The following is a 23,721-nucleotide window of genomic DNA, read 5'->3' as shown; positions in this document are numbered from 1 at the left end:
GAAAGGGTAAAAACTCCCCTTTCCATTTAGGAGCACAACACCAGCTGATCAAACATTGGGAGGAGCAGATGTGTAAGTGCCTCTCTATCCCCACTCCTTTTATACAAGAACACCTGCACTTCTCATGACATACCATCTAGGGTCGGATAGCAATCACTGGAGTATTTCCCTTTCGAAAAAGAAATAAGTGAAGGCTCCCCCCCCCCAAATAACTACAATCTCTAGAAGACCAAATGCTTTGTCTTGGGCTTTCTATACCTCTACAAAAAGCACAAGAAGAAAAATTACAGTAAAACACAATACAGTACAATTCTGTTTCTTGATTTTGTTTACAAGTGCTTTCGGTCTCTGATAGATAAATAGATCGTGATAGATAACCTTTTAGCCTTTACCAGGTAGTGAATTTCACTGTGGTTCTCCTGACTATTTGAGAAGTACATGCACATGGCAAATGTGCAGTATTGGTTCATGAACCATTAGGCGGAGTCAAGATGGAGAACAGTGGAAAACTCTCCGAAATACACTTAGTAGAACTTGCCTGCAAAGAACGCAGGTGGCACTCTTCACTATTCTGAACTCCAGGTGTGTGTCCAGTTTAACCCCAAACCATCTTAAATATAATAATCTGAAATATGTATTTGAAATATTTCCTCTCCCTTTCTCTGTTTTCATCACTGCCCACAAAGAAGTTATTTTTGATACACTTGGGGAGCGTTGGGTAATATGCTTTTACCCCAGAACACCAGCTCACATCTATTTTGAGACTTTGCATTCTGGCTCAAAAAAATAAATAAACAAACAAATCATTTCATTTCATTTTTTTTGTGCTATTTGTATACCACTTAAATTACCAGAGTTTCTAACCAGTGTATTGCGTGTGACACATTAGCAGGTAAAGGCTTAAAAAACAGTAAACATCTATTATTGTTTTGCTAGTTCACCATTTTTAACTTAAATTACAGAGATCAGCGTTAGTCAGGGCTCAGCCCCCAAACCTATTTTACATTCCAGAGCTCAGCTCCACAACACCTGGAATAAGGCCAATGTCTTGGAGAACAGGGACAATACATTTGTCTCACCACTTGAGTGCAAAGTCCACCTACCGACCCACACATGGGATATGGAACTAATGGCATGCTTGAGTCCCAACACCTCTTTTGCAGGAAAGCTAACCAGTGTTTATCGGCGCCTTTCTGTTTTCATTCTAACTCCAGTGGCCAATCCATGGGCTCCCAGTCAAGCACTTTTACATTTCGTTCTACCGTCTCATGACACCTTGCTCCCCCCGCCACCTTGCTTATTTTCCTCTCCTTCTCCCTTCCTGCGCCTATGTGACTTTACAGCAGCTGGGGGGGGGGGGGTTGCTGTTATGACTTTGTGCTTGGAGTAATTTGTTTTCTTTCTTTGGAGGTAGGGGAGAGACTGAATTCTTTGTGAGTGATTTATCACATGGGCAGCAGGAGCAAACCTCATTTATTTGTCTAGCTGCATATGGTTTTAGCACCTATGATTGCGTGCTGATTATTATACGGTGTTATTTTCCCCAGTTGTATACTTTGCACCTTTTCATAAGGTTAGATTAACTGGTTCCCAGTGGCATGTTATTCATTACTTTGTTTGCTGGCTGTCTGGAAGGGCTTAGCCTCTTCCATCACTCCTTGCCTCGCTTCAGCCATACTTGCCTCCAGACAAGTCAACTTAAAGCTTAAGTTCAGCAAGGATGGACCACCCCAATTCTAATATAAAATAAAATAAAATGGTTCAAATATATTTTTTCCACCACTGCAAATAACTATTCTAACCACCATTCCAAATACTGTCAGGCTTCCAGAAATGTGCATTTGGTATTCTAACACTATTGCATTTGCTAGAATGTCGAGCCCTATAAACTAAGTTTCTAGATTTTAATCCAGGCTTCCTCAACCTCGGCCCTCCAGATGTTTTTGGCCTACAACTCCCATGATCCCTAGCTAGCAGGACCAGTGGTTAGGGATGGTGGGAATTGTAGTTTCAAAGCATCTGTAGAGGCTGAGGTTGAGGAAGCTTGTTTTAATTTCTTTGGGTCAAATAATCTCTATCCTTGTAACAGAATATCCGTTCCTCCTCACCAAATCAAAATCATTCTTGCAAACCCAGTATGTTTAAGCAGCATTTTATTTTATAATGCTTTATTCATTGCAAAACACTTGGAACATTGGAAAACAGACAGGAGAAAATAAGTGATGAGCAGAAACTAGAAATGAGCATTTTCATAACTGGAATCTAATATGTTAGTGATTCCTATACACATGCACACACTGATGTTAACAAGCTATAATATTTTCGTATTTCAAATCAATATTTGACTAAGTTAATTTATACTTTCTGCACATGCACAGCTTTCATGTGAGGTTGTTTTTTTAAAAATATATTTGCCATACTACAAAGTGGTTCAAGGGTTTTAAAGCACTTTCTTGTGTCTTCTGTATTTCCTTTAACTTCCTTAAAACATAAAAGCCTCTAAATTTTGTCACCTGCTTTCAAAATGAGGCTGGGAATGTTCTGGGAAATAGCATAATAATAATAATAATAATAATAATAATAATAATAATAATAATAATTGGCCAAGTACATTTTCCAACATACTTGGAATTTGTTTTGGCTACATTGCAATGTAAACATACACACACTGCTCCACTCACAATACAAATAAGCAAAGAAACCCACCCATAATTGACCTCCCCTTCAGCTACACATCTACAAATTTAACAATTCAATGGCACAAGGGGAAAAACTGTTCCTGTGCCTGGCCGATTTTGTATATGAAGACCTGTAGCGATGTCCAGATGGGAGTAAATCTAGCAGATGATGATCGGGGTGTAAAGGATCTGCTGCAATTCTCTCTGCTCTCTTCTTAACTCTGGTCATATTAAACAGTTTCAAGGATCTGTACAGGGGGGAAAGATGGCCACACCATGGAATAACATGGGAACAGCCATCTTTGTTTCCATATAGCCCCTAGAAACCATGTTACATAAGCAAGTAGCAAATTCAGTTGACTGAGATTTTCAAATACCTTCAGGTGTAAACTGACACTAAAACAGAGTGGTTTTGTGATAACACGGGTGAGGGAGAGTGGGGGGTTTGTGGGAATTTATAATATTATCTAGAATATAAATTTTTTAAACTGCATTGTATTTATATATAGCAAAGAGAAGTTTAGAGTAATGATGCATATTTTTATTTTAAGGTAGGCGATTTATGTTCTAGATCGATGTTAGAAAATGAACGTGATGTCTGCATTTTTTTAATTTGAAGTTTGTATTATGTTTTTCTTTCTTTTTTCTGGTTTTGAAGTAAATATTAAATAAAATAAAATAAAACAAAGTGGTCTTAGGGCTTGCCGATCGGAAGGTCGGCAGTTCGAATCCCTGCGACGGGGTGAGCTCCCGTTGCTCAGTCCCAGCTCCTGCCCACCTAGCAGTTCGAAAGCACGTCAAAATGCAAGTAGATAAATAGGTACCGCTCTGGCAGGAAGGTAAATGGTGTTTCCGTACGCTGCTCTGGTTCGCCAGAAGTGGCTTAGTCATGCTGGCCACATGACCCAGAAGCTGTCTGCAGACAAACGTCGGCTCCCTCGGCCAGTAAAGCGAGATGAGCACCGCAACGCCAGAGTCGTCTGCAACTGGACTTAACTGTCAGGGGTCCTTTACCTTTTAAAACTTTCTAATGGGTTTCAACTGCTGGTCAATTTGCATCATTGTAACTCATTGCAATCAGTGCCACCAACCCCTTGCCTCCCAACTAAAATAATATCATTCAGGTCCCACTTACTGCATACATTACATTCCTTGACTGAACCAAGTAACTTTTAAACAATAGAACTATTTGAATTTTTGTTCACATTATAATAGAAAATCTCTGTTGAATCTCTCTTTTAAACCATAAAAATTGCCCAGATTTCTGGGTGCCAAGGCTGGCTTTTTTAAAAAAGACACACACATATAAAACCTGTCTTCAGCTGCTAACCTTAATAGATTACTCATTCTTCCTTTCAAATAACGTCATGTGTACAGACCACTAGTTGCTGCAAAGTATTTACTTGACTGCTACTGCTAGCTTTCCCAGAGCTGTTTATAGTTCCATTTATCCACTCATTACATCATCCTGTGGTTTTCTTGAAAGCTTGACAGTGTAAGCTGGCTGCATGGCTGGAATCCCTCTTTACCCCAAACTTAATAATGTTGTAGTACAAAGGGTTCTAAGCAAAGCCCATACCTTGCAGTGAAGAAGCTACCCCACAGTCCCTCTCTGAAAAGTTGACTTCTCTGTTTGATCCGTTAGCATGGAAAACCACCAACTTTTCAGGCATTGCCTTCAAACACCTCACGTAATGAACGAGTAGCACCAGCAATTAACTAATGTACTCTAGGGCAGTTAACAGACTTGGGCCCCAAATATCTGAACGGCGGCCTCCTTGCCTGCAGACCCTCTTGGGGGTCTCAGACTGGTAGCATGGGCCTGCCTGGTAATTCCACTGCCCTCAGAAGTCTGGTGGTGGAGCCCCAGGAAAGAGCATCAGTTACGGTGGCAGATCCTAAACTTAAGAATTCGCTCCACACAGAGGTGCATCTGGCACCTTCACTATGTGGCTTTTCCACCTCATGCTGAAGGTACACCTCTTTACCTGACATTACACAAACACACACAGCCTTCCGTTAATTGATTCCTTTAATTGATTTTAATATCATATTTTTAATTGCTGTAACCTGAGACCTTATGGTGAAGAGTATGAATATGAAATAGTAATCAGAATGATATTTTTAATAGCGTCCATTGCTCCTTATCCAAGGTGACCTGTAAAATATATCCACTTTTCAGCTTTCATTCTGAATTCAGCCTTTAGAACTGTGAGTTTCTCCTAGTCTCAGATTATACACCCAGAATCAGGAGTCAAGGCAGGTAAACATTCTGAGAGATTAAACATCACCATATCGGATAATGGAAGGGAAATTGAGGAGTACTGCTTCATTTTGTGCAGAATATATTTATTTTAGCTAAGCCCAGTCAACTGCCCATCACATGTGCCCAAAATGCCTTTCTGACTTCAGGTAAAAAGAACTTCCAGTCAGACAGACCACAAAGCTATCACCTAGGATAATTATTAACAGTGGAAAAATCTTTGGAAAGATACCAGGGGGAGGAAACTCTCATCAGTTTGATTAATAAAACTATGGGCGGGATTGAATTAGCCTCCATCTGCAACATGGGAAGGAAGATAAGTAGACATTACCTGAATTTTTCATACTAGAACTGTTCAGTTTGGAATCTTTGATGACCAAATGCTTAATCCAAAGGGTGGGAGCTGTGATCTCTGGAAAACAAGAACAGATGCCTTTTAGTGTGTGTGTGTGTGTGTGTGTGTGTGTGTGTGTTATGCATGTAGCTAATGTATTAAACAGTGTTATGGTGCTGAAAAGTAAGCTACTGAGCTAAGTTCAAGACTGGGACCCGGATACCTAAAACATTATCCCCTACATACTCAGCTTGATCACTGCATTCTTGCAGGAGAAGGCAGCAATCAAGTTGATTAAGTCCTGTACATTATAAAACCTTAAGAGGACATCAAATTTAAATATTCTGAAAAAATGTAAGATAACATAATAATTTTTTAAAAGATGAAGAAGAAAAGCTACTTAGCCAGGATTCAGCTAACGTGCCTAGCACATCTGCACAAAGCTCTTACAGCGGCAGCCCCTCACTGGGAGTCCATTCCAGAGGGCTTCCCCACACCCCAAACATCAAAAGTTTCAGGGGGCGAAGGGTTGCTGCTGCTTCAACTGTGGAGCTAGATGCCCTCTTGCATAAGTGGGACACAGCAGGGACTGCTTTGGATCCCATAAAAATGAGGTCTTTACCATTTTCCTTCTCATTTCCTATACCATATGACTTGTTACTTTCAGAAAATAAAACGAATTTGTCATTTTCTCACGGACTAGGGGCTCCAAGATTTAATCAATTTATCAGGTAGATTGAATTAGATTAAGAGCTTTAATCAGACAACCATGACAGCAGGCCAAGCACGAGCTCTTCAGAAGGACACAGGGCTACCTCAGGTGCCACCAGCCAGGTGAGGAGCAGAGGGCGGTTATGAGGGAAGAGGGCCTTTTCAGCAGTGACATCCCACTTACTGAATAACCTCCTTGGAGAAGCTCACCTGGCACCTACCTGTTAGTTCTTCTAGAATCAGGTAAAAGGCTTATTAAAATAAGGTTATCAGATTTTTTTTCAATAAATCTGGCGACACTTTTCAACTTCCCACTAAATAGATGGGTTTTGTCAGGGGACTGATTTGTAAACCCGGGGACGTCTGGTAACCTTATCTTAAAAATTTTCTCAGGCTTGTTAAAATGTGCGGTAGCTTTTAAAATCCATTTTAGTTCCTACGTTTGCTCTCCACTTTTTCTGTTTTTTAAATTTAATTTGGCACTTGCTTTCATTCTGCATCATATTTTATGATACAACTGTTTTTAAATTGTAAGCTACCCTGAGACTTTTATTATAGGGAGGCCTATAAATATTTGTTGTTGTTGTTTAGTCGTTTAGTCGTGTCCGACTCTTCGTGACCCCATGGACCATAGCATGCCAGGCACTCCTGTCTTGCACTGCCTCCCGCAGTTTGGTCAAACTCATGTTCGTAGCTTCGAGAACACTGTCCAACCATCTTGTCTTCTGATGTCCCCTTCTCCTAGTGCCCTCAATCTTTCCCAACATCAGGGTCTTTTCCAAGGATTCTTCTCTTCTCATGAGGTGGCCAAAGTATTGGAGCCTCAGCTTCACGATCTGTCCTTCCAGGGAGCACTCAGGGCTGATTTCCTTAAGAATGGATAGGTTTGATCTTCTTGCAGTCCATGGGACTCTCAAGAGTCTCCTCCAGCACCACAATTCAAAAGCATCAATTCTTTGGCGATCAGCCTTCTTTATGGTCCAGCTCTCACTTCCATACATCACTACTGGGAAAACCATAGCTTTAACTATATGGACCTTTGTCGGCAAGATGATGTCTCTGCTTTTTAAGATGCTGTCTAGGTTTGTCATTGCTTTTCTCCCAAGAAGCAGGCGTCTTTTAATTTCGTGACTGCTGTCACCATCTGCAGTGATCAAGGAGCCCAAGAAGGTGAAATCTCTCACTGCCTCCATTTCTTCCCCTTCTATTTGCCAGGAGGTGATGGGACCAGTGGCCATGATCTTGGTTTTTTTGATGTTGAGCTTCAGACCATATTTTGCGCTCTCCTCTTTCACCCTCATTAAAAGGTTCTTTAATTCCTCCTCGCTTTCTGCCATCAAGGTTGTGTCATCTGCATATCTGAGGTTGTTGATATTTCTTCCGGCAATCTTAATTCCGGCTTGGGATTCATCTAGTCCAGCCTTTCGCATGATGAATTCTGCATATAGGTTAAATAAGCAGGGAGACAATATACAACCTTGTCGTACTCCTTTCCCAATTTTGAACCACTCAGTTGTTCCATATCCAGTTCAAACTGTAGCTTCTTGTCCCACATAGAGATTTCTCAGGAGACAGATGAGGTGATCAGGCACTCCCATTTCTTTAAGAACTTGCCATAGTTTGCTGTGGTCGACACAGTCAAAGGCTTTTGCATAGTCAATGAAGCAGAAGTAGACGTTTTTCTGGAACTCTCTAGCTTTCTCCATAATCCAGCGCATGTTTGCTATTTGGTCTCTGGTTCCTCTGCCCTTTCGAAATCCAGCTTGCACTTCTGGGAGTTCTCAGTCCACATACTGCTTAAGCCTGCCTTGTAGAATTTTAAGCATAACCTTGCTAGCGTGTGAAATGAGCGCAATTGTGCGGTAGTTGGAGCATTCTTTGGCACTGCCCTTCTTTGGAATTGGGATGTAGACTGATCTTCTCCAATCCTCTGGCCATTGCTGAGTTTTCCAAACTTGCTGGCATATTGGGTGTAGCACCTTAACAGCATCATCTTTTAAAATTTTAAATAGTTCAGCTGGAATATCATCACTTCCACTGGCCTTGTTATTAGCAGTGCTTTCTAGGGCCCATTTGACTTCACTCTCCAAGATGTCTGGCTCAAGGTCAGCAACCACACTACCTGGGGTGTACGAGACCTCCATATCTTTCTGGTATAATTCCTCTGTGTATTCTTGCCACCTCTTCTTGATGTCTTCTGCTTCTGTTAGGTCCTTACCACTTTTGTCCTTGATTATGGTAATCTTTGTACGAAATGTTCCTTTCATGTCTCCAATTTTCTTGAACAGATCTCTGGTTTTCCCCATTCTATTGTTTTCCTCTATTTCTTTCATTGCTCATTTAAGAAGACCCTCTTGTCTCTCCTTGCTGTTTTTTGGAAATCTGCATTCAGTTTCCTGTATCTTTCCCTTTCTCCCTTGCATTTTGCTTGCCTCCTCTCCTCCGCTATTTGTAAGGCCTCGGACAGCCATTTTGCTTTCTTGCATTTCCTTTTCCTTGGGATGGTTTTCGTTGCTGCCTCCTGTATAATGTTACGAGCCTCCATTCATAGTTCTTCAGGCACTCTGTCCACCAAATCTAAATCCTTAAACCTGTTCCTCACTTCCACTGTGTATTCATAAGGGATTTGATTCAGATTGTATCTTACTGGCCCAGTGGTTTTTCCTACTTTCTTCAGTTTAAGCTGGAATTTTGCTATAAGAAGCTGATGATCTGAGTTACAGTCAGCTCCAGGTCTTGTTTTTGCTGACTGTATAGAGCTTCTCCATCTTTGGCTGCAGAGAATATAATCAATCTGATTTCGATGCTGCCCATTTGGTGATATCCATGTGTAGAGTCGTCTCTTGTGTTGTTGGAAAAGAGTGTTTGTGATGACCAGCTTGTTCTCTTGACAGAACTCTATTAGCCTTTGCCCTGCTTCATTTTGAACTCCAAGGCCAAACTTGCCAGTTGTTCCTTTTATCTCTTGATTCCCTACTTTAGCATTCCAATCCCCTGTAATGAGAAGAACATCCTTCTTTGGTGTCATTTCTAGAAGGTGTTGTAGGTCTTCATAGAATTGGTCAATTTCACTTTCTTCAGCTCCGGTAGTTGGTGCATAAACTTGGATTACTGTGATGTTAAAAGGTCTGCCTTGGATTCGTATCGAGATCATTCTGTCATTTTTGAGATTGCATCCCATTACAGCTTTTGCCACTCTTTTGTTGACTATGAGGGCCACTCCATTTCTGCTACGGGATTCTTGCCCACAGTAGTAGATATGATAGTCACCCGAACTGAATTCGCCCATTCCCTTCCATTTTAGTTCACTGATGCCCAGGATGTCGATATTTATTCTTGTCATCTCATTTTTGACCACATCCAGCTTACCTCCATTCATGGTTCTTACATTCCAGGTTCCTATGCAATATTTTTCTTTACAGCATTGGACTTTCCTTTCGCTTCCATAAATATATGGCCTATAAATATATAAACTCTAAATAATAAAAACAGCACTGCCATGATTTGTGCAATCACATTAGCTGTTTTCCAAGTTGCTGTATTGGGACACTGCTTGAAGCAGTGGAAAAATATGGAAACTGATGGCCCAATCCTGCTTTTATACACCAATGTGTTTTAGAAAACCTCAGTGCCCATTTCCACACACCTTGTGTTTGAGTCACTGGTGTTCTTCCAGTACCATGTGACTAAGTGGTACAAGTATTTCAGGCAATTAATGAGGCGGGAAAGCAGGAACCTCTATAAGGACCCTGTATAAAGTGTTATATAAGTATTTTTAAATAAATAAAAGCCAAAAGTATTCTGACAATTTCCAGAGGTTTAACCATGTTACTCTCTTGTTAACAACAAAAATCTTGCAGCACCTTAAAGACCAACAAATTTATTACTGTCTGAACAGCAAAACAAAGAGTGCAAAAAATACAGTGTATACAAAACAAAACAAAAAAACAGGCTAAGTTGAGTAAGAGAAACAAAACCTTTCTTTTACATTTTTTTAAAAAGGGAAGTTTGAAAGCTACAGATTATTTTTGGGTTTAGAGAAATGGATTAGAAGAAGAAAAACTGCTTGGGTTTTTTTTCATTTGCACAGTGAGGAAAAAAACATTAAAGGAAAGGGAAGATTTATTATTAAAACCAGAGTACAGCCAGTTGTATAAATTGATTTGTTTCACATCATCAAGACTCCTGTCTGTGAAACCAGGAACAAGGCACTTGATCTCAGTTTTTCTACAGTTTTTCAAGTGTTTGGGGGTTTAGTAGGTGTTCAAGTTCCAATAACCTGATTTTCAAAGATGTAGTTAATAATGGTAGCACAAATCTATGATATTGCAGAACTAGTTCAGTTCAGGATTTCTGCCTATTAATTCTCTTTCTCTGTGTGTTCACAAAACAAGAACAGCATGTTTTTGCAGAACCAGTCACCATTTTAGCACAACTAAAATTCTCCACCCATATATTACAACATTTGTTTTAAAAAATAAAATAGAATGCAGGCTTTTTGTAGCTGCATACTTGCAAGTTTCACAGATTGCTAAAGAACTGAACCCTAAACCAACAGACTGGGTGTAGAAAGTGAGGTTCTCATTTTATATGCAAAGCAGAACAGGTATAGTGAGATAAAATGCTGCACAGTCCATGGAACATGTAGCTCAGCAGAAGAAGAGTCCTAGTCAGCACCTAAGCAACTAAAAACACTCTCTCAAGTAATTCTGTAAAACACAGGAGGGATAACCAAATTGGCGGCTTTGCTCAAGCTCAGCATGGATACCATCAATATGGGGAGCAGTGGCAAATCAGTTTGAAAAATCACTTTAGAGCACACTACTATGTAGTGTCTCACTGCTGTCTCACTGAGTTCAATGGGTCTTATTCCCAGGTAAGTGGGTATAAGATTGTCCCTTAGTCCCATAAAAGAACATAATTCCACATTTCTCAACCAATGAAGTGAAATATCTGATAATGTGTTCCTAATTTGTATTTACCTGTAGCTTTGTTTCCAAGTTGTCCACCGCCTATATTTCAAGTGGCCTATTTTTCTTAAACATGGCATCACATGCAGGAAGTGATAAACCTTCCAAATATTTCCTTTTATCTTTAGTTGCTATTGCTATTGAGAGGTGCAAACTTGGCTGTAAACTAATTCTATTGTCACATCATGATTACAGAAATGGATAGTCATAGATATGGCAGTGAACCCAATTGACACTGGCATTTGTTCCAAGCAACCCAATATCCAGGGAGAGTTATGCAAAAAAAAAAAATTAACACCCAAATCAAATATATTGTGTGATGTGGCAGTAGGCATTTTTCTTATGGGATAACAAAATACTAGGTTGACACATATTACGTGAGAATAAACATCTCTGAGGTTATTACCTTCTCCGTCAAAAGCAGGCTGGGTCTCCATGGTGGGTGTTGGTTTCGAACCATCATCTGAATTGAGAGTTAAAAAGAATCGAAAAGAAACTACCATTATTGAGGTAAATACTATCTACTCTCCAGTATTGTTGAATGATTGGGATTTTTACATGGCCCGGCCAAGTCCATTAGAGAGAAAATCACAAGAATGAGAACACAAAAGGCAAAGTACTTTAAGGAGTTTGCTTAAAGAATAACATAACAGAGAATTATTAAAATCATTTTCAGAATAGTCATTTTTTTGTCATCCCTCCCATTCACTGCATTGACCAAAACCAAAGAACATTCTCCTTTTCGGTGTATTGTGAGAAGAATGACCACCGTTTGGATCAGATGGGCTTAGTTTGTTCATTGTGGCCCTAGTTACCTATTCTTAATATGGCGGTTCCCTGCTTCTTGGATGTGGTGATCACACTAACACGTGGCACAAATCACAATTTGGGAGCTTGGGAGCATGAGATGTCGCGATGTGCTAGTATATGAGTAGGTGAAGTTGCACTTCACTGTGCCAAAAGGTTAGAAGCCCATCAGCACAAGGCCACCATGTTAAGTAATGGATATGAAAACTAGGCCTAAAATTCTGTTTGCTAAAATGGTTGGCCTTCCAAATATATTTCATCTTTATACTTTCCATTATTGTTGAAATATCTTGCTTTCTGAATCTTATCAGCATGGAATCTGGCATCACAATTTGCTGCACAGGAATTAGGCTGCAATCACTAATATGCCATATTACTCCTAATGCTTACATTGGCAAATCACCAATACCAACATAGCTAAAACAGAAGAGTGTCTAGAAGAAATGTGTTCTTATTGGCCTCCCCTGTTCTGAAATTCTCCAAGTGCAAAGATAACATTGAAACATTTCTCATAAGTGCTTGAACCTAGTAAAATCCAAAGCAAATTAAAACCATGAAGAAAAATAATCTTTTGAAAACTGGCCACAGGATGAAGCAAATGGGGACAGAGTCATGCTCTGACTATGATTCAGCCCCTGAATGCCTAAACTTGTTGTTGTTTAGTCGTTTAGTCGTGTCCGACTCTTCGTGACCCCACGGACCATAGCACGCCAGGCACTCCTGTCTTGCACTGCCTCCCGCAGTTTGGTCAAACTCATGTTCGTAGCTTCGAGAACACTGTCCAACCATCTTGTCCTCTGTTGTCCCCTTCTCCTAGTGCCCTCAATCTTTCCCAACATCACGGTCTTTTCCAAGGATTCTTCTCTTCTCATGAGGTGGCCAAAGTATTGGAGCCTCAGCTTCACGATCTGTCCTTCCAGGGAGCACTCAGGGCTGATTTCCTTAAAAATGGATAGGTTTGATCTTCTAGCAGTCCATGGGACTCTCAGGAGTCTCCTCCAGCACTATAATTCAAAAGCATCAATTCTTCGGCGATCAGCCTTCTTTATGGTCCAGCTCTCACTTCCATACATCACTACTGGGAAAACCATAGCTTTAACTATACGGACCTTTGTCGGCAAGGTGATGTCTCTGCTTTTTAAGATGCTGTCTAGGTTTGTCATTGCTTTTCTCCCAAGAAGCAGGCGTCTTTTAATTTCGTGACTGCTGTCACCATCTGCAGTGATCAAGGAGCCCAAGAAAGTAAAATCTCTCACTGCCTCCATTTCTTCCCCTTCTATTTGCCAGGAGGTGATGGGACCAGTGACCATGATCTTGGTTTTTTTGATGTTGAGCTTCAGACCATATTTTGCGCTCTCCTCTTTCACCCTCATTAAAAGGTTCTTTAATTCCTCCTCGCTTAAAGAACTTAAACTTACAGCCTCATTATCTCATTTCAAGGGGGGAAAGGCTTTGAGGTCAGAAGAATTTGGATCTAGAGTTTGAGCTCTCTGGTACAGACATACATGTCATCAATGAAAAGTAGCCATTGTTTATCTCCTCTACTGGTCTTTGTATTATGTATACGCTATAAGAATAAATCAAAAGTTACAATGTGCAAAAAGAAAACCATAAAAAGCATTAGTTTGTCTGCTTAGCTGGGTCATGTAAGCATATTAAAAACAAGTGACATAATGAGAATTTGGGGACATTTACAGCATATTGTGGCTTTAAATACCTTGTCACATGTTCTGTGTCCTCATGTCCTGACACAAGATATACAGAAAGAAAATCTCAGTTACAAAACCATAGTATAATATGATGAAGTGCTATGCAACATTTAAAACAAAAATCCTGCCCAGTTTTGATCAACTGGTTAGCTACCACTGCTGAATTTCCAGATGCAGTAATCCTAAAAGCAGAGTTTCCAAAAACAGGGGAAATATCCTTGCTCCAGCCAACATACAGAATTCCACATAAAAAGAACAGGAAGCAGATGAAGGAAGAAACATATGACCTAATGAGATTAATGTCAAGGTGGGAAGGGAGATGCAGGGGCATTATTTTATGGGGCTGTTAGTTGCAACCAGAGTGTGTGATTCAACTCTTAAAAGTTCAATCACATTTAAAAACAAAAAACAAAATTTGATTACAACTTGGTAAGAAAACTAAAGCACTAACCAGTTAACTGAGAAAACAAGCTTAAAGCAGAATAGTGCTGATAAGAGGAAAGTCAGTTGCAGTTAAATGCTGCAACTCTTAAAATCAATTAAGCTAAAGCTGTTGTTTTACAGAAGCCGATCTTAATGCTTTCCAAGTTGTTAAGCAGTGTTTCTCATTTCAATTAGTGACAAGATGACTAACTTTTTCTAGTAAGAAAGTGTTCTCCAAAGATTCTCATTCATTTCAGCAGGATTTAGGTGCAACTAACTTTATCTAGTATTGGGCTGGTGTTTCCCATAGCTTGGTTAACAGTTGCTGATCAAAAGCCCAGAACTGTAATCCCATCAGTTTCTGCATGCTCACCAAACAGTGCTGCCTGCTTCTGTAACTTCTATTAGAAATAAAAGATTTCAGGGTTTTTTCAGCCAATAAATAAATCAGTACAGTGGTACCTCGGGTTACAAACGCTTCAGGTTACAGACTCCGCTAACCCAGAAATAGTACCTCGGGTTAAGAACTTTGGTTCAGGATGAGAACAGAAATCATGCTCCAGCAGCAGGAGGCCCCATTAGCTAAAGTGGTGCTTCAGGTTAAGAACAGTTTCAGGTTAAGAGCGGACCTCTGGAACGAATTAAGTTCTTAACCAGAGGTACCACTGTACTGAGTAATTTTTTGATGCGGAATAAAGAGAAACCAGGGCATCTGGTTTCCTCAAACGATGCTTAAGATGAAAAGTTTTGTAATGAACTGGTAAGTAGATGGGGTATAAATAAGTATATTATAATTATGATGATAAATTTTTCACCATTGTTACCTGGTAACACCAAATACAGTTTTCACTAAATTAAAACACACAATCCTCAGCGAGTAACATCTCTCTAACCATTCCATTTTTATTTTTTATGTCTGGAATGAAGTGGCACTCCGGAAGACTAACTGTTTCAAAACAAGATACATTCCATTTTAGTCACAGAAAACCCTCCTACCCTTGTATTATGAACATTGCATTATTATTTTTTACTTAGTTGTAAATTGCTTTAGAGCTTTTTAGTTGGAAAGGACACATATTAATAAACCTAATCTAAGCTAACATGATATCAAATTATTTGACTTATATTGAAAAGTCACAGATATAATCACGGTGTAATGGTGCTCTGAATGTAAGTGCAGACGGGACCTAGGATAAAAAAAAGGCTTGATGGGAAATTAAGGCCTTCAATGGGCCTTTTAAATGTATTTGTGAGAGGGGGCTGTTATATTATGTATTTCGTCATTTCATTTTGTATTCTTAGGTCAGAAACCACCCTACTTACAGGGAAGTGAAAATGATATGTTACTTAAGACAAGGTTCTATTGATTCTAGTTTTACAGGGCTTTCATAAAAGGGGACTGTACAGATATCAGTCTAGGAAAGAAGACTATAAACCCAAAAATGTTTGGTTAGAATCCAAATGCTTCAACATTCAAGGCCATCATGAACTCCAACCTGAGAGATGATTGCACACTCCTGAAATAAACGGTGCCTGCTTTTTTACAAAACACTGCCACTGCTAATTGCAACAGTATGCTTAAGGAATCTTCAACCAAGCAGAAGAGAGACTTTCTGGAATACATTCGTCTCCCTCCCTTCCCTCCACCCCAAATATCTCCCTTGCAGGTGCATCAGTATGAAGGAGGTTGGGGGATATTCCTCAAAGACTTTGTGATCTAATATCGTCAAGTCAGTATACTTCTGCAAAAGACAGCACAGTTCTTTGGTGTTGCACAGACAGCTGGAAGTCACTTCGACCCCCGATGACATGATTCAAAGCCTCTTCTGTTTGGCTTTTTGATTCCTGATTGACACATTCACTGCTGGCTGGAGATAAATGCCACCGAGAGGACAATGTTGATCCGCTCCAGCTATTCCTGTGAAGGACTTTTTTTTTTGAATAATAAACAAAACAAAGATGGTGTGCTTAAGTGTTTGAATAGAGCTGGGGATAGACCGAAGGGGAGTATAGTGGCTTTAAAGAGGCTGGCAAGTCACTTGAAGAGTTAATTGTCTGGGTGTACAATGCGTTTATTCTGATCACGGACAAAGCATCCCCTCTTCCTGGAAGCAGCCCTTTAAAAAGGATATGTCAATAGGGCCCGTCGCTGCTGGGTTTTTCTTACAAGCTGCATCACTCTGGCACTGCTTTGAAAACCGTGACTCTTGAAATCTTGATACAGAGCACCCCACCCACTCTACACCACCAAGGGTACAAAACCACATCCCACTTGCAACCCTGCTATTAATTTGCCCAATTGCAAACCTGCCATCAATCTGCATGGCTTTAGATAGCATTTAAAGAATGACTTGGGGTGCAAACAGGTAGTTTAATAAGCATGTCTGGAAGCTTTTTCTTCTCTCCCACCCTTTGGCATGGATGCCAAGGGAAGTTAGGTTTCAAATTTCATCTGGGACAAGAAAAAATATGTATCTAATTAAAAGTATGAAAGACACACTGAATCTGTCATCCAGTGATACTGTCCACTGTTAAAGGAAATTTGCAAGGCATATGTAATATCAGTTTATGCCAATTCCTAGGCTTCGGTCAATCAGCCACACTGTCACTCTAACACACTGCACTCTCCTGTCCTCCAGTGGTGGCTTCCTTGGTGTTAATAGTCTGGCATGGGACTGGTTTAGCCAACACACCTCCAAACACAGTGTATCAAGACACATTTCCTGGCCTAGATGTAGCTTCATTTGCAGAGGACAGGATCAATGAGAACACCACCTTCTCCTGAAGGTCCTTTTCAGAAATGGCAGAATAGGATCAGTTCTGGGAACTGTTCTTCCTTTTTTTTCTGTTTGTAGGCGAGTTTTCAGTTCAGTAAATGCCATCATGGTAAATCAATTTAGGCATGCTTTCTTCCATCCTTAGCCCTGTACATCTTGAAGTGTGATAACCAACACAATTCTGTCTACACAGAGGGGGAGAGATGTTTGTTAGTGCTAGTGATCTAATGCAGATATACAGAACACCTGTCTGGACAATTACATGCCGCATGTGTCTTAAATCATTTGTCTCAATCAACTTCTAATACACACATTTTTTACAGTATAAGCATCAATAAGAACTATGAAAGTGTCACCATTTAGCTGGTAATGCACTGTGAAATAAATATTCTTATTCCTGTTCTGTCCAATGGTGAAATCGCTCACCAAAGCTTTCTGTACATTTTTTGACACAACCCAATGCAATAGCCATTTTGCACTACCATTCCTGGATAACCAGGCAGGTGTGTGCACAAACAAGTAACTCTCTCAGACTCATAGCTGCCAAGTTATCCCTTTTTTTAAGGGATTTTCCCTTATGCTGAATAGGCTTCCTCGCGAGAAAAGGGAAAACTTGGCAGCTATGCTCAGACTCCTTACTGGGACACGTTAATATATTATTGCCTATTGAAGCAGTAGAGGACTTTCCTTTTGATAAGCACAATGACCAGTCTGGAAAGGAACTATGACCAGGGAGTTCCAGGGTCAAATCCCAGTTCAGGGGTTCCTCTTTGAAAATAGTGGGAAGAAATGAAGGAAGGAAAAGGAGCCATTGGTTTTATGTAAGCAAAGCCTACAATTAATGTGTCTTTTTAACACATGCACCCTAAATTGTTATATTTAATGCACATTTTCAGTAGTTCAATGCAGTTAAAGGCACCTGAGAGAACACCCTGTGCCTTTAAGCTACTTTCTGCTCAGCCCAGCAATCTCTCTCTCTCTCTCTCTCCCCCGAGGAAAGTCTCTCTATAAAACCTCCCTCACATCTTCAAGGCTTCGGGTTGCAGAGTGGGGGTGGGTAATGCAGTGAGTTCCCAGATCAATGGCCATTTGAAATTCAACCATATGGTGGAAGCCCTACAGCTGCATGTGTTAATTACCACACGTGCCCCCCTGTAAAGCAGTCTGTTCGACACAAAAAGAAAAACAGAAGGGGGAGAAGAAAAAGACTGCTTGAGAGGATTAAATAAATAGCCCAAATTTTTTGCCTAATTCCTCCCAGACACACAATCTGCCTTCCTTCTGAAACCTGCATGCTTAGGACCCCTAATACCCCCTTCACATCCAGCCATGTGCAGTGAACCTAGGCAAAACTATTGCAAAGTGTACTTTTCTCTTCTCATCCCTCTCCTCTCCTCCCCTCCCTCCCACCATCATCTTCTTTAGAGAACTAATTTCTGGCTGACAACCAGACTGAGTTTTCAGGCTTACAATATGCCTTTTCATTTCCTCAGAGAAGAGAATGGACACCTCGTCAGCTATGTCTGTATTGCATATGAGGGGTAGGGAGAGAGTAGGGGGAGAGGGGGAGAGAGAGGGAGGGGGAGAATGGGAAGGGTGAAAATAAAGGGATGGATGAATAACAGACTGAGAATGGCACACATACAAATCACTGTGTTGTGTTCTCTTTTGACACTGCTTTTCTTCCTAAGCAAAGAGTGAACAATTTCAACTAGAAGCAAAAACCCAAGTTCAACAGGTATACCTTTGGATCAATCAGCTGAACAATTCCACACTCAAAAAATACTATTAAAACATTGTCACAATGAAACACAGTAAAGAAGTAGAGGGTCTCAGCGGGATGGAAGGAATCACCTGGAATCATCTCGTGGTCCATTTCATAACAATTTCAGCAAGAAGGGTAAAAAAAGAAGCAACAACCTAGCGCCAATCCAAATTTTAGATGGAATTAAGTTTAATAAGCCCACTTTCTTGCTTTAGTACAACTGTCAGCTTATAAATGCCACATACCTCTCTGGACAGGATCACAAAAAGCAGACTAGGTTTACTGCCTTTACCCACACAATAGTATCAATAGTATCAATTTCCCTAGTATATAATATCTTAAGGTTTTTTTTTTCCTATGTAGTCATCACTGTCTGGACCAAAGATGGGGGACGTAAAAGTCTCTCCCTCTAGTTGGCTAATGAATGAATGTCCATTGCCAAAACTTAAAAGTCTTACCGTATATTTGGGCGAACAATTTTTTTAAAAAACTATATCCTGAATCCTAGCAAGCTTCAACTTCCCTTTGTTGTGCCACTCTGCAGCTATCCAAGGCAGAAAAGTAAAGACAACTCATTCTCAGTGGCCATCAACGCGGCTTTAAGGAGACTTCCGACCACACACATTCTTATTTTTCTTGAATGAATGTAACCATTCTTACCTACATTCAACAAGTTAAGCAAATAGTCAAAAAGTTTAATACAAAATTCCAAGAGACATACAATGTTGAGCCTTTTCAAGAATAGAACATACGGTCCCATAATTTTCAATTGAGTTCTTTTTTTCTTGTCAGCTCTAAGACCTAAAACTCCAGCTGTATACATATCAGAATCAGTGCAAGAGGCTGTTATTCTTGTCCCAGGCTTTCTCCTCTGAAAATAGATATTCAGAATGATTCCAGTCTTTGTGACACATACTATTGACTGATCAAGAGTCTTGGGGCATCTTAAAGATCAATATTTATTGTGGCATGAATTCTCTTATACTTAGTGTACAAACTCTTGAGTTCCCCAGCTGCATCCACTTTTAAATTGCTGGCCTGTTCACTTAACCCTGGGGGAAACTGGTGATCTTACATTGGAACTGAAGCCCTGCTGAGGAAGGAATTATCACATCACATTTCAGTTTAATAAACAATTCGTTTGGTGAAAAGACTCTCCATATGCAGTCAAAAGGATTACCCATTGACTCTGGAACTTCTGGAATTTGCTAACCATCACAAAGGTGGACTGCTAGATTCCCACTGAGTCAACAGTGGATGATTTCTTGCCTGAGGCATGCACCTGTTTGCCTTCCGCACTTAAAAAAAAATATTCTGAATATATTGTGCCAACTCTCAACCTAGATATTCAGGAAATTCACATTTAAAGGAATGTGAGCTAATCTGGTTATAGACTGTACAATGATGCTGTTAACCTAAACAGGGTGGAACATCCTCTGCTGACTCTCCAAGGAGGTGGGGGGAAGATATACTGGCTGCATCTTAAAGATATAAGACTTAATACTTTTGACAGGAAACAGTGAAAACCAAAAACTGATTGTAAAAAACACAATTTGACAAGTCAGGTGGTGGATTCAAGTAAAGCTCAGAGAAGCAGGTATCCTGGATTATCTATGGTCAGCCAAGAAATGTGGCCAGAATAAAACAAAAGTATGAAGTGAAGCAACATATTAGAGGAAGGAATTCAATGTAGTGCTAAGGAATAATTCTGTCAGTACAAGCATTCCTGGAATAATCTCCCTTCTTCTCCCCTTATGTGATGTTCTGGGGGTTCTTCTAACCCTTCCCCAATGTTTCCACTAGCAGGACTTGTTACTTGAATCTGGCCCAGGGAGAACCAAGGGCACAGGCCACTCACTTCCTGAGGCTAAGTAGGTGAGGGTCTGGTTAGTGCCTGCACAGTTGTCTTTGTAGGATCCACATGTACCTTGGGCTTCACTGACAGAATCAAGGTGGGATAAAAATGTAAGAAAATAAAGATCAGGTAAAATATAAAGCAGATAACAAAATCACACTGCACTTTCAAATTTGGGGTATGGAGGCTGAATTGTTTTATAGACCAAAAATGAAAGAACAGTGGCTACCATATTCAAAGCCAGCTCATAGAGTTCAAGGCAGTTCAACCATCTCAAGACAAAGCCTTCACTCAAGCCGGGGTGTGTGTGTGTCATTTATGCAATTTCTAATCCACAGAATCACTATGGAAATTGTAGCACATCTATTATTTGATTGTCCTTTGGTTCCTTGATACCTGCAAACGTTAGCAAGAATTTACAGAAGGTAGGCTTATTAAGGGGAGGGAGAAATTGCCTCCCACTCTCGCTACTATTCCGAAACTGCATAAAACACAGACTTGCGCACACTTTTTGGATGGTGTAGGAACATGCAAGGTTTGTTCTGCATGTATCCCTTTGAGGTTAAGGGAGAAATGTGCTCTCTCTATAATGATTTGTCAAGGAAAAAAGTATTTTGATGACTACTGGGGATGTGTGTGTGGTTTTTTTTAAAAAAAACACCTGGCAATTTACTTTCAGGACTAATAGCAAGACAAACAAATGGGAAAGTTCAATGCAAGGGCAGTGCCAGAAGGATGGAGACACATAAAAATATTGTCAAGCTTCAGTCAATTCACCGTTCAACACATGGCAGAAAAGAGCTGATCTGATCTGCTTTGCATCAACCACATATGAGAAGGATTAAAGGTCATAAGTGGTTAATCCAAGACTGCAGATGCATGAACAAGAGGTTCTATAAACCTCAGTTGTTGTTCTCACTTTCAAGGTGACGGAAGCTGAATCACAGGGTTGAACAAACATTTGACAAGGCAAATTGCAAAACAGCAGACTATTTAGCTTAGAATGGACAGAATTCTTATTTAAAATTTATATTCCACTTTTCACCATCAATGTAGAAGAGCACTTTATAACAATGCAATATACAAAATTTAAAACATAAACTTTAACATTTTAAACCTCAAAAATCTAAAGTAGCCTCAAAAAAAATTTTTTTAAAGACATTGTCCAGACCTCAGTGAGATCAACCCCCCAATCCCGCTATAAAAGAAGGCAAATGTTTTATCAGTTCAATAGAGAGCTTGGGAAAAGGCAAGGTGGAAAACTGAAATGAATTTTTCTCTAGTGAAAAACAGGTTTCTTGCTGAAGGACACACAAAAGAATTAGCAGATCACAGAGGGGTATTAAGCCCAGCATCACTCCCTTCCTCAAGAGCCTCCTCCTGAACCCAAAGACGATTACAGTGGTCCCTCGAGTTACAAACACCTCAAGTTACAAACACTTCAGGTTACAAACTCCGCTAACCTGGAAGAGTTACCTCGAGTTGAGAACTTTGTCCCAGGATGAGAATGGAAATTGTGTGATGTTGGCGCAGGGGCAGCAAAAGGCCCCATTAGTGAAAGCACGCCTCTAGTTAAGAACAGTTTCAAGTTAAGAACGGACCTCCAGAACGAATTAAGTTCAAAACTAGAGTTACCACCATATAATGTTTTGGTTTCACATGGTAATGGCATGTCTAGCAAAGGGCCCAAACTCCCACTACTTCCAGCAGTCCTGACTTGATTTTCTTGGGCATACCCACTGCCTCATGTTAACTAGCATCAGAAGATGCATCTTACAAATGTGGAACACAGGGAACAATCCATGTATGGAATGCCTGCTGACCTATCTTAAAGGATTACAATTGGGCAGCCATATTCCCAAAGTATCCATTGTTTTCCTCACTCAAATTCTGGAAAGGCAGGATCACGTTTTCTAAAACTCCAAAGAAAAAGAACCATTCTAGAGCAGCAGTAAAGGAATCCAAGCCAGTTTCTAGAGGTACACTGGGAGATGAGAGGAAGGCCCCATTGCCCAAGTAGAAATCCTTGCACAGGCTTTCACCAATGGAATTTGTTAAGTGAATATTGCAGCTAAATCAGAAACATTACAGCATCTCTATCAGCCTACCGCAACTCTGTGCCCTCCAGATGCTTGACTAGAACTCCCATCAGCCTCACAGGGCTCTGCTTGTTGGGCTGGTGGAGTCCAAAACATTTCGAAGGCAGCAGTTTGAGGAAGGATGAATATCTCTACTAATCTATTTCAGATTTCCGGTTTTCTAGTCCTTATTTTGACAGCTCATATTGCAAAAGCCGACACTCTCTAGCTCTTCTGCCTCTTTGAGGCACGCTTGACTGTATGCAAAAATTCCTATGGAATTGAATGCAACAATAGAGTTTTTACATCTAAAGTGAAGAGGCAAAAACAGCATGGTGGTATGGGAGATTTCCCCACAACATAAAAATGCAGAAAACATAAGGCAAAATTAATTTTCCAGCTCCCCCCCCCCGTCCTTCTGGAAGGCTAGCTGGTGTTACCTAAAATATTAGTTAACTCAAGTTATTCCTCAACATTATGTATTCCTACAACATTTAAGTACTTTATACCAAGGTGAGAAGCTGGTGGACTGTACTAGTAATCTTGCTTGTAAAAAGTATTCAGAACGGTTCTGCCAGCTGGTGCAGAACTTTCTCATGGAAAGTGCAAGGCAGCATCAAGCTGTATAGTTAAACAGTGCTTTAGTTTTGGCCTGATTATTCCCCTGCTGAATTCAAAATAAATAGTCAAAAACGCTTACAAGGCAATGATCTCACATATCAGAGTGAGAATTTACGTTAGGTCAATGTGCAGCACCTCTGAAAATCCTACACTTGGGAACAGCTGGCCCATAATTTAATACGCATGCTCAGCATTGCTATAGATCTGTGCTGACCATGCGTGTCTTCTGTTCTTTCACTCTTAGGATAACTCAAGAGGGTGACTCAAGATTAACACAATTCATGAGGACCATCCTGGAGCTTCTGCTTTTATGTACTCTTATCGGATGTCATCTTCTCCTCATGAAAGCAGCACTTAAGACTCAGGACTTGATACCATGGCACCATTTGCATTACAGTAATGTTTTTCATATTATGAGAAGTTCCAACGTGACTCAAGGAAGATGGACTGGAAAGCCCTACATTGAAAAACAAAACAAAAACCGCTTCTGTGAGCATAGAACTCCACTCACCTTTTCTCCCAGAATTACCGTGTCCTAAAGGCCTGTCAGTTACTGAACCTTAAAGAGAAGGAAACACATAAATCTGTTATTTAAGAGAAGACATGGGCAAAGCATTCATAGATATACAATCTCAACAAATTCAGCCAAATCCATTGGCACAAATTTGGCCCATTTGCCTTAGATGCCCTAAAAATAAAAATATAAAAATATCCAAGCAACTGCCCCAAC

General features: G+C 40.2%; 1 protein-coding gene across 2 annotated transcripts in view; it reads right to left on the bottom strand.

Annotated features, from left to right (window-relative positions):
* The window catches only part of SMOC1 (SPARC related modular calcium binding 1), a 66,930-nt gene that overhangs the window by 17,591 nt on the left and 25,618 nt on the right, over positions 1 to 23,721 (bottom strand). The window contains exons 5-7 of one of the 2 annotated variants that reach the window (XM_088669922.1): positions 23,503 to 23,550; positions 11,363 to 11,452; positions 5,273 to 5,353 (exon numbers count right to left, since the gene is read on the bottom strand). In XM_088669922.1, coding sequence (XP_088526048.1) covers positions 5,273 to 5,353; positions 11,363 to 11,452; positions 23,503 to 23,550 — 219 coding nt within the window. The remainder of the gene's footprint in view (positions 1 to 5,272; positions 5,354 to 11,362; positions 11,453 to 23,502; positions 23,551 to 23,721) is intronic. The other variant, XM_035113442.3, reaches the window with a different exon arrangement.

This window comes from Zootoca vivipara, chromosome 1 (genome assembly GCF_965207765.1).
Source record: "Zootoca vivipara chromosome 1, rZooViv2.hap1.1, whole genome shotgun sequence".
Taxonomy (NCBI): Eukaryota; Metazoa; Chordata; class Lepidosauria; order Squamata; family Lacertidae; genus Zootoca; species Zootoca vivipara.
The sequence above is the reverse complement of the archived record's forward strand: the minus strand, read 5'-3'. Positions and strand labels throughout refer to the sequence as shown.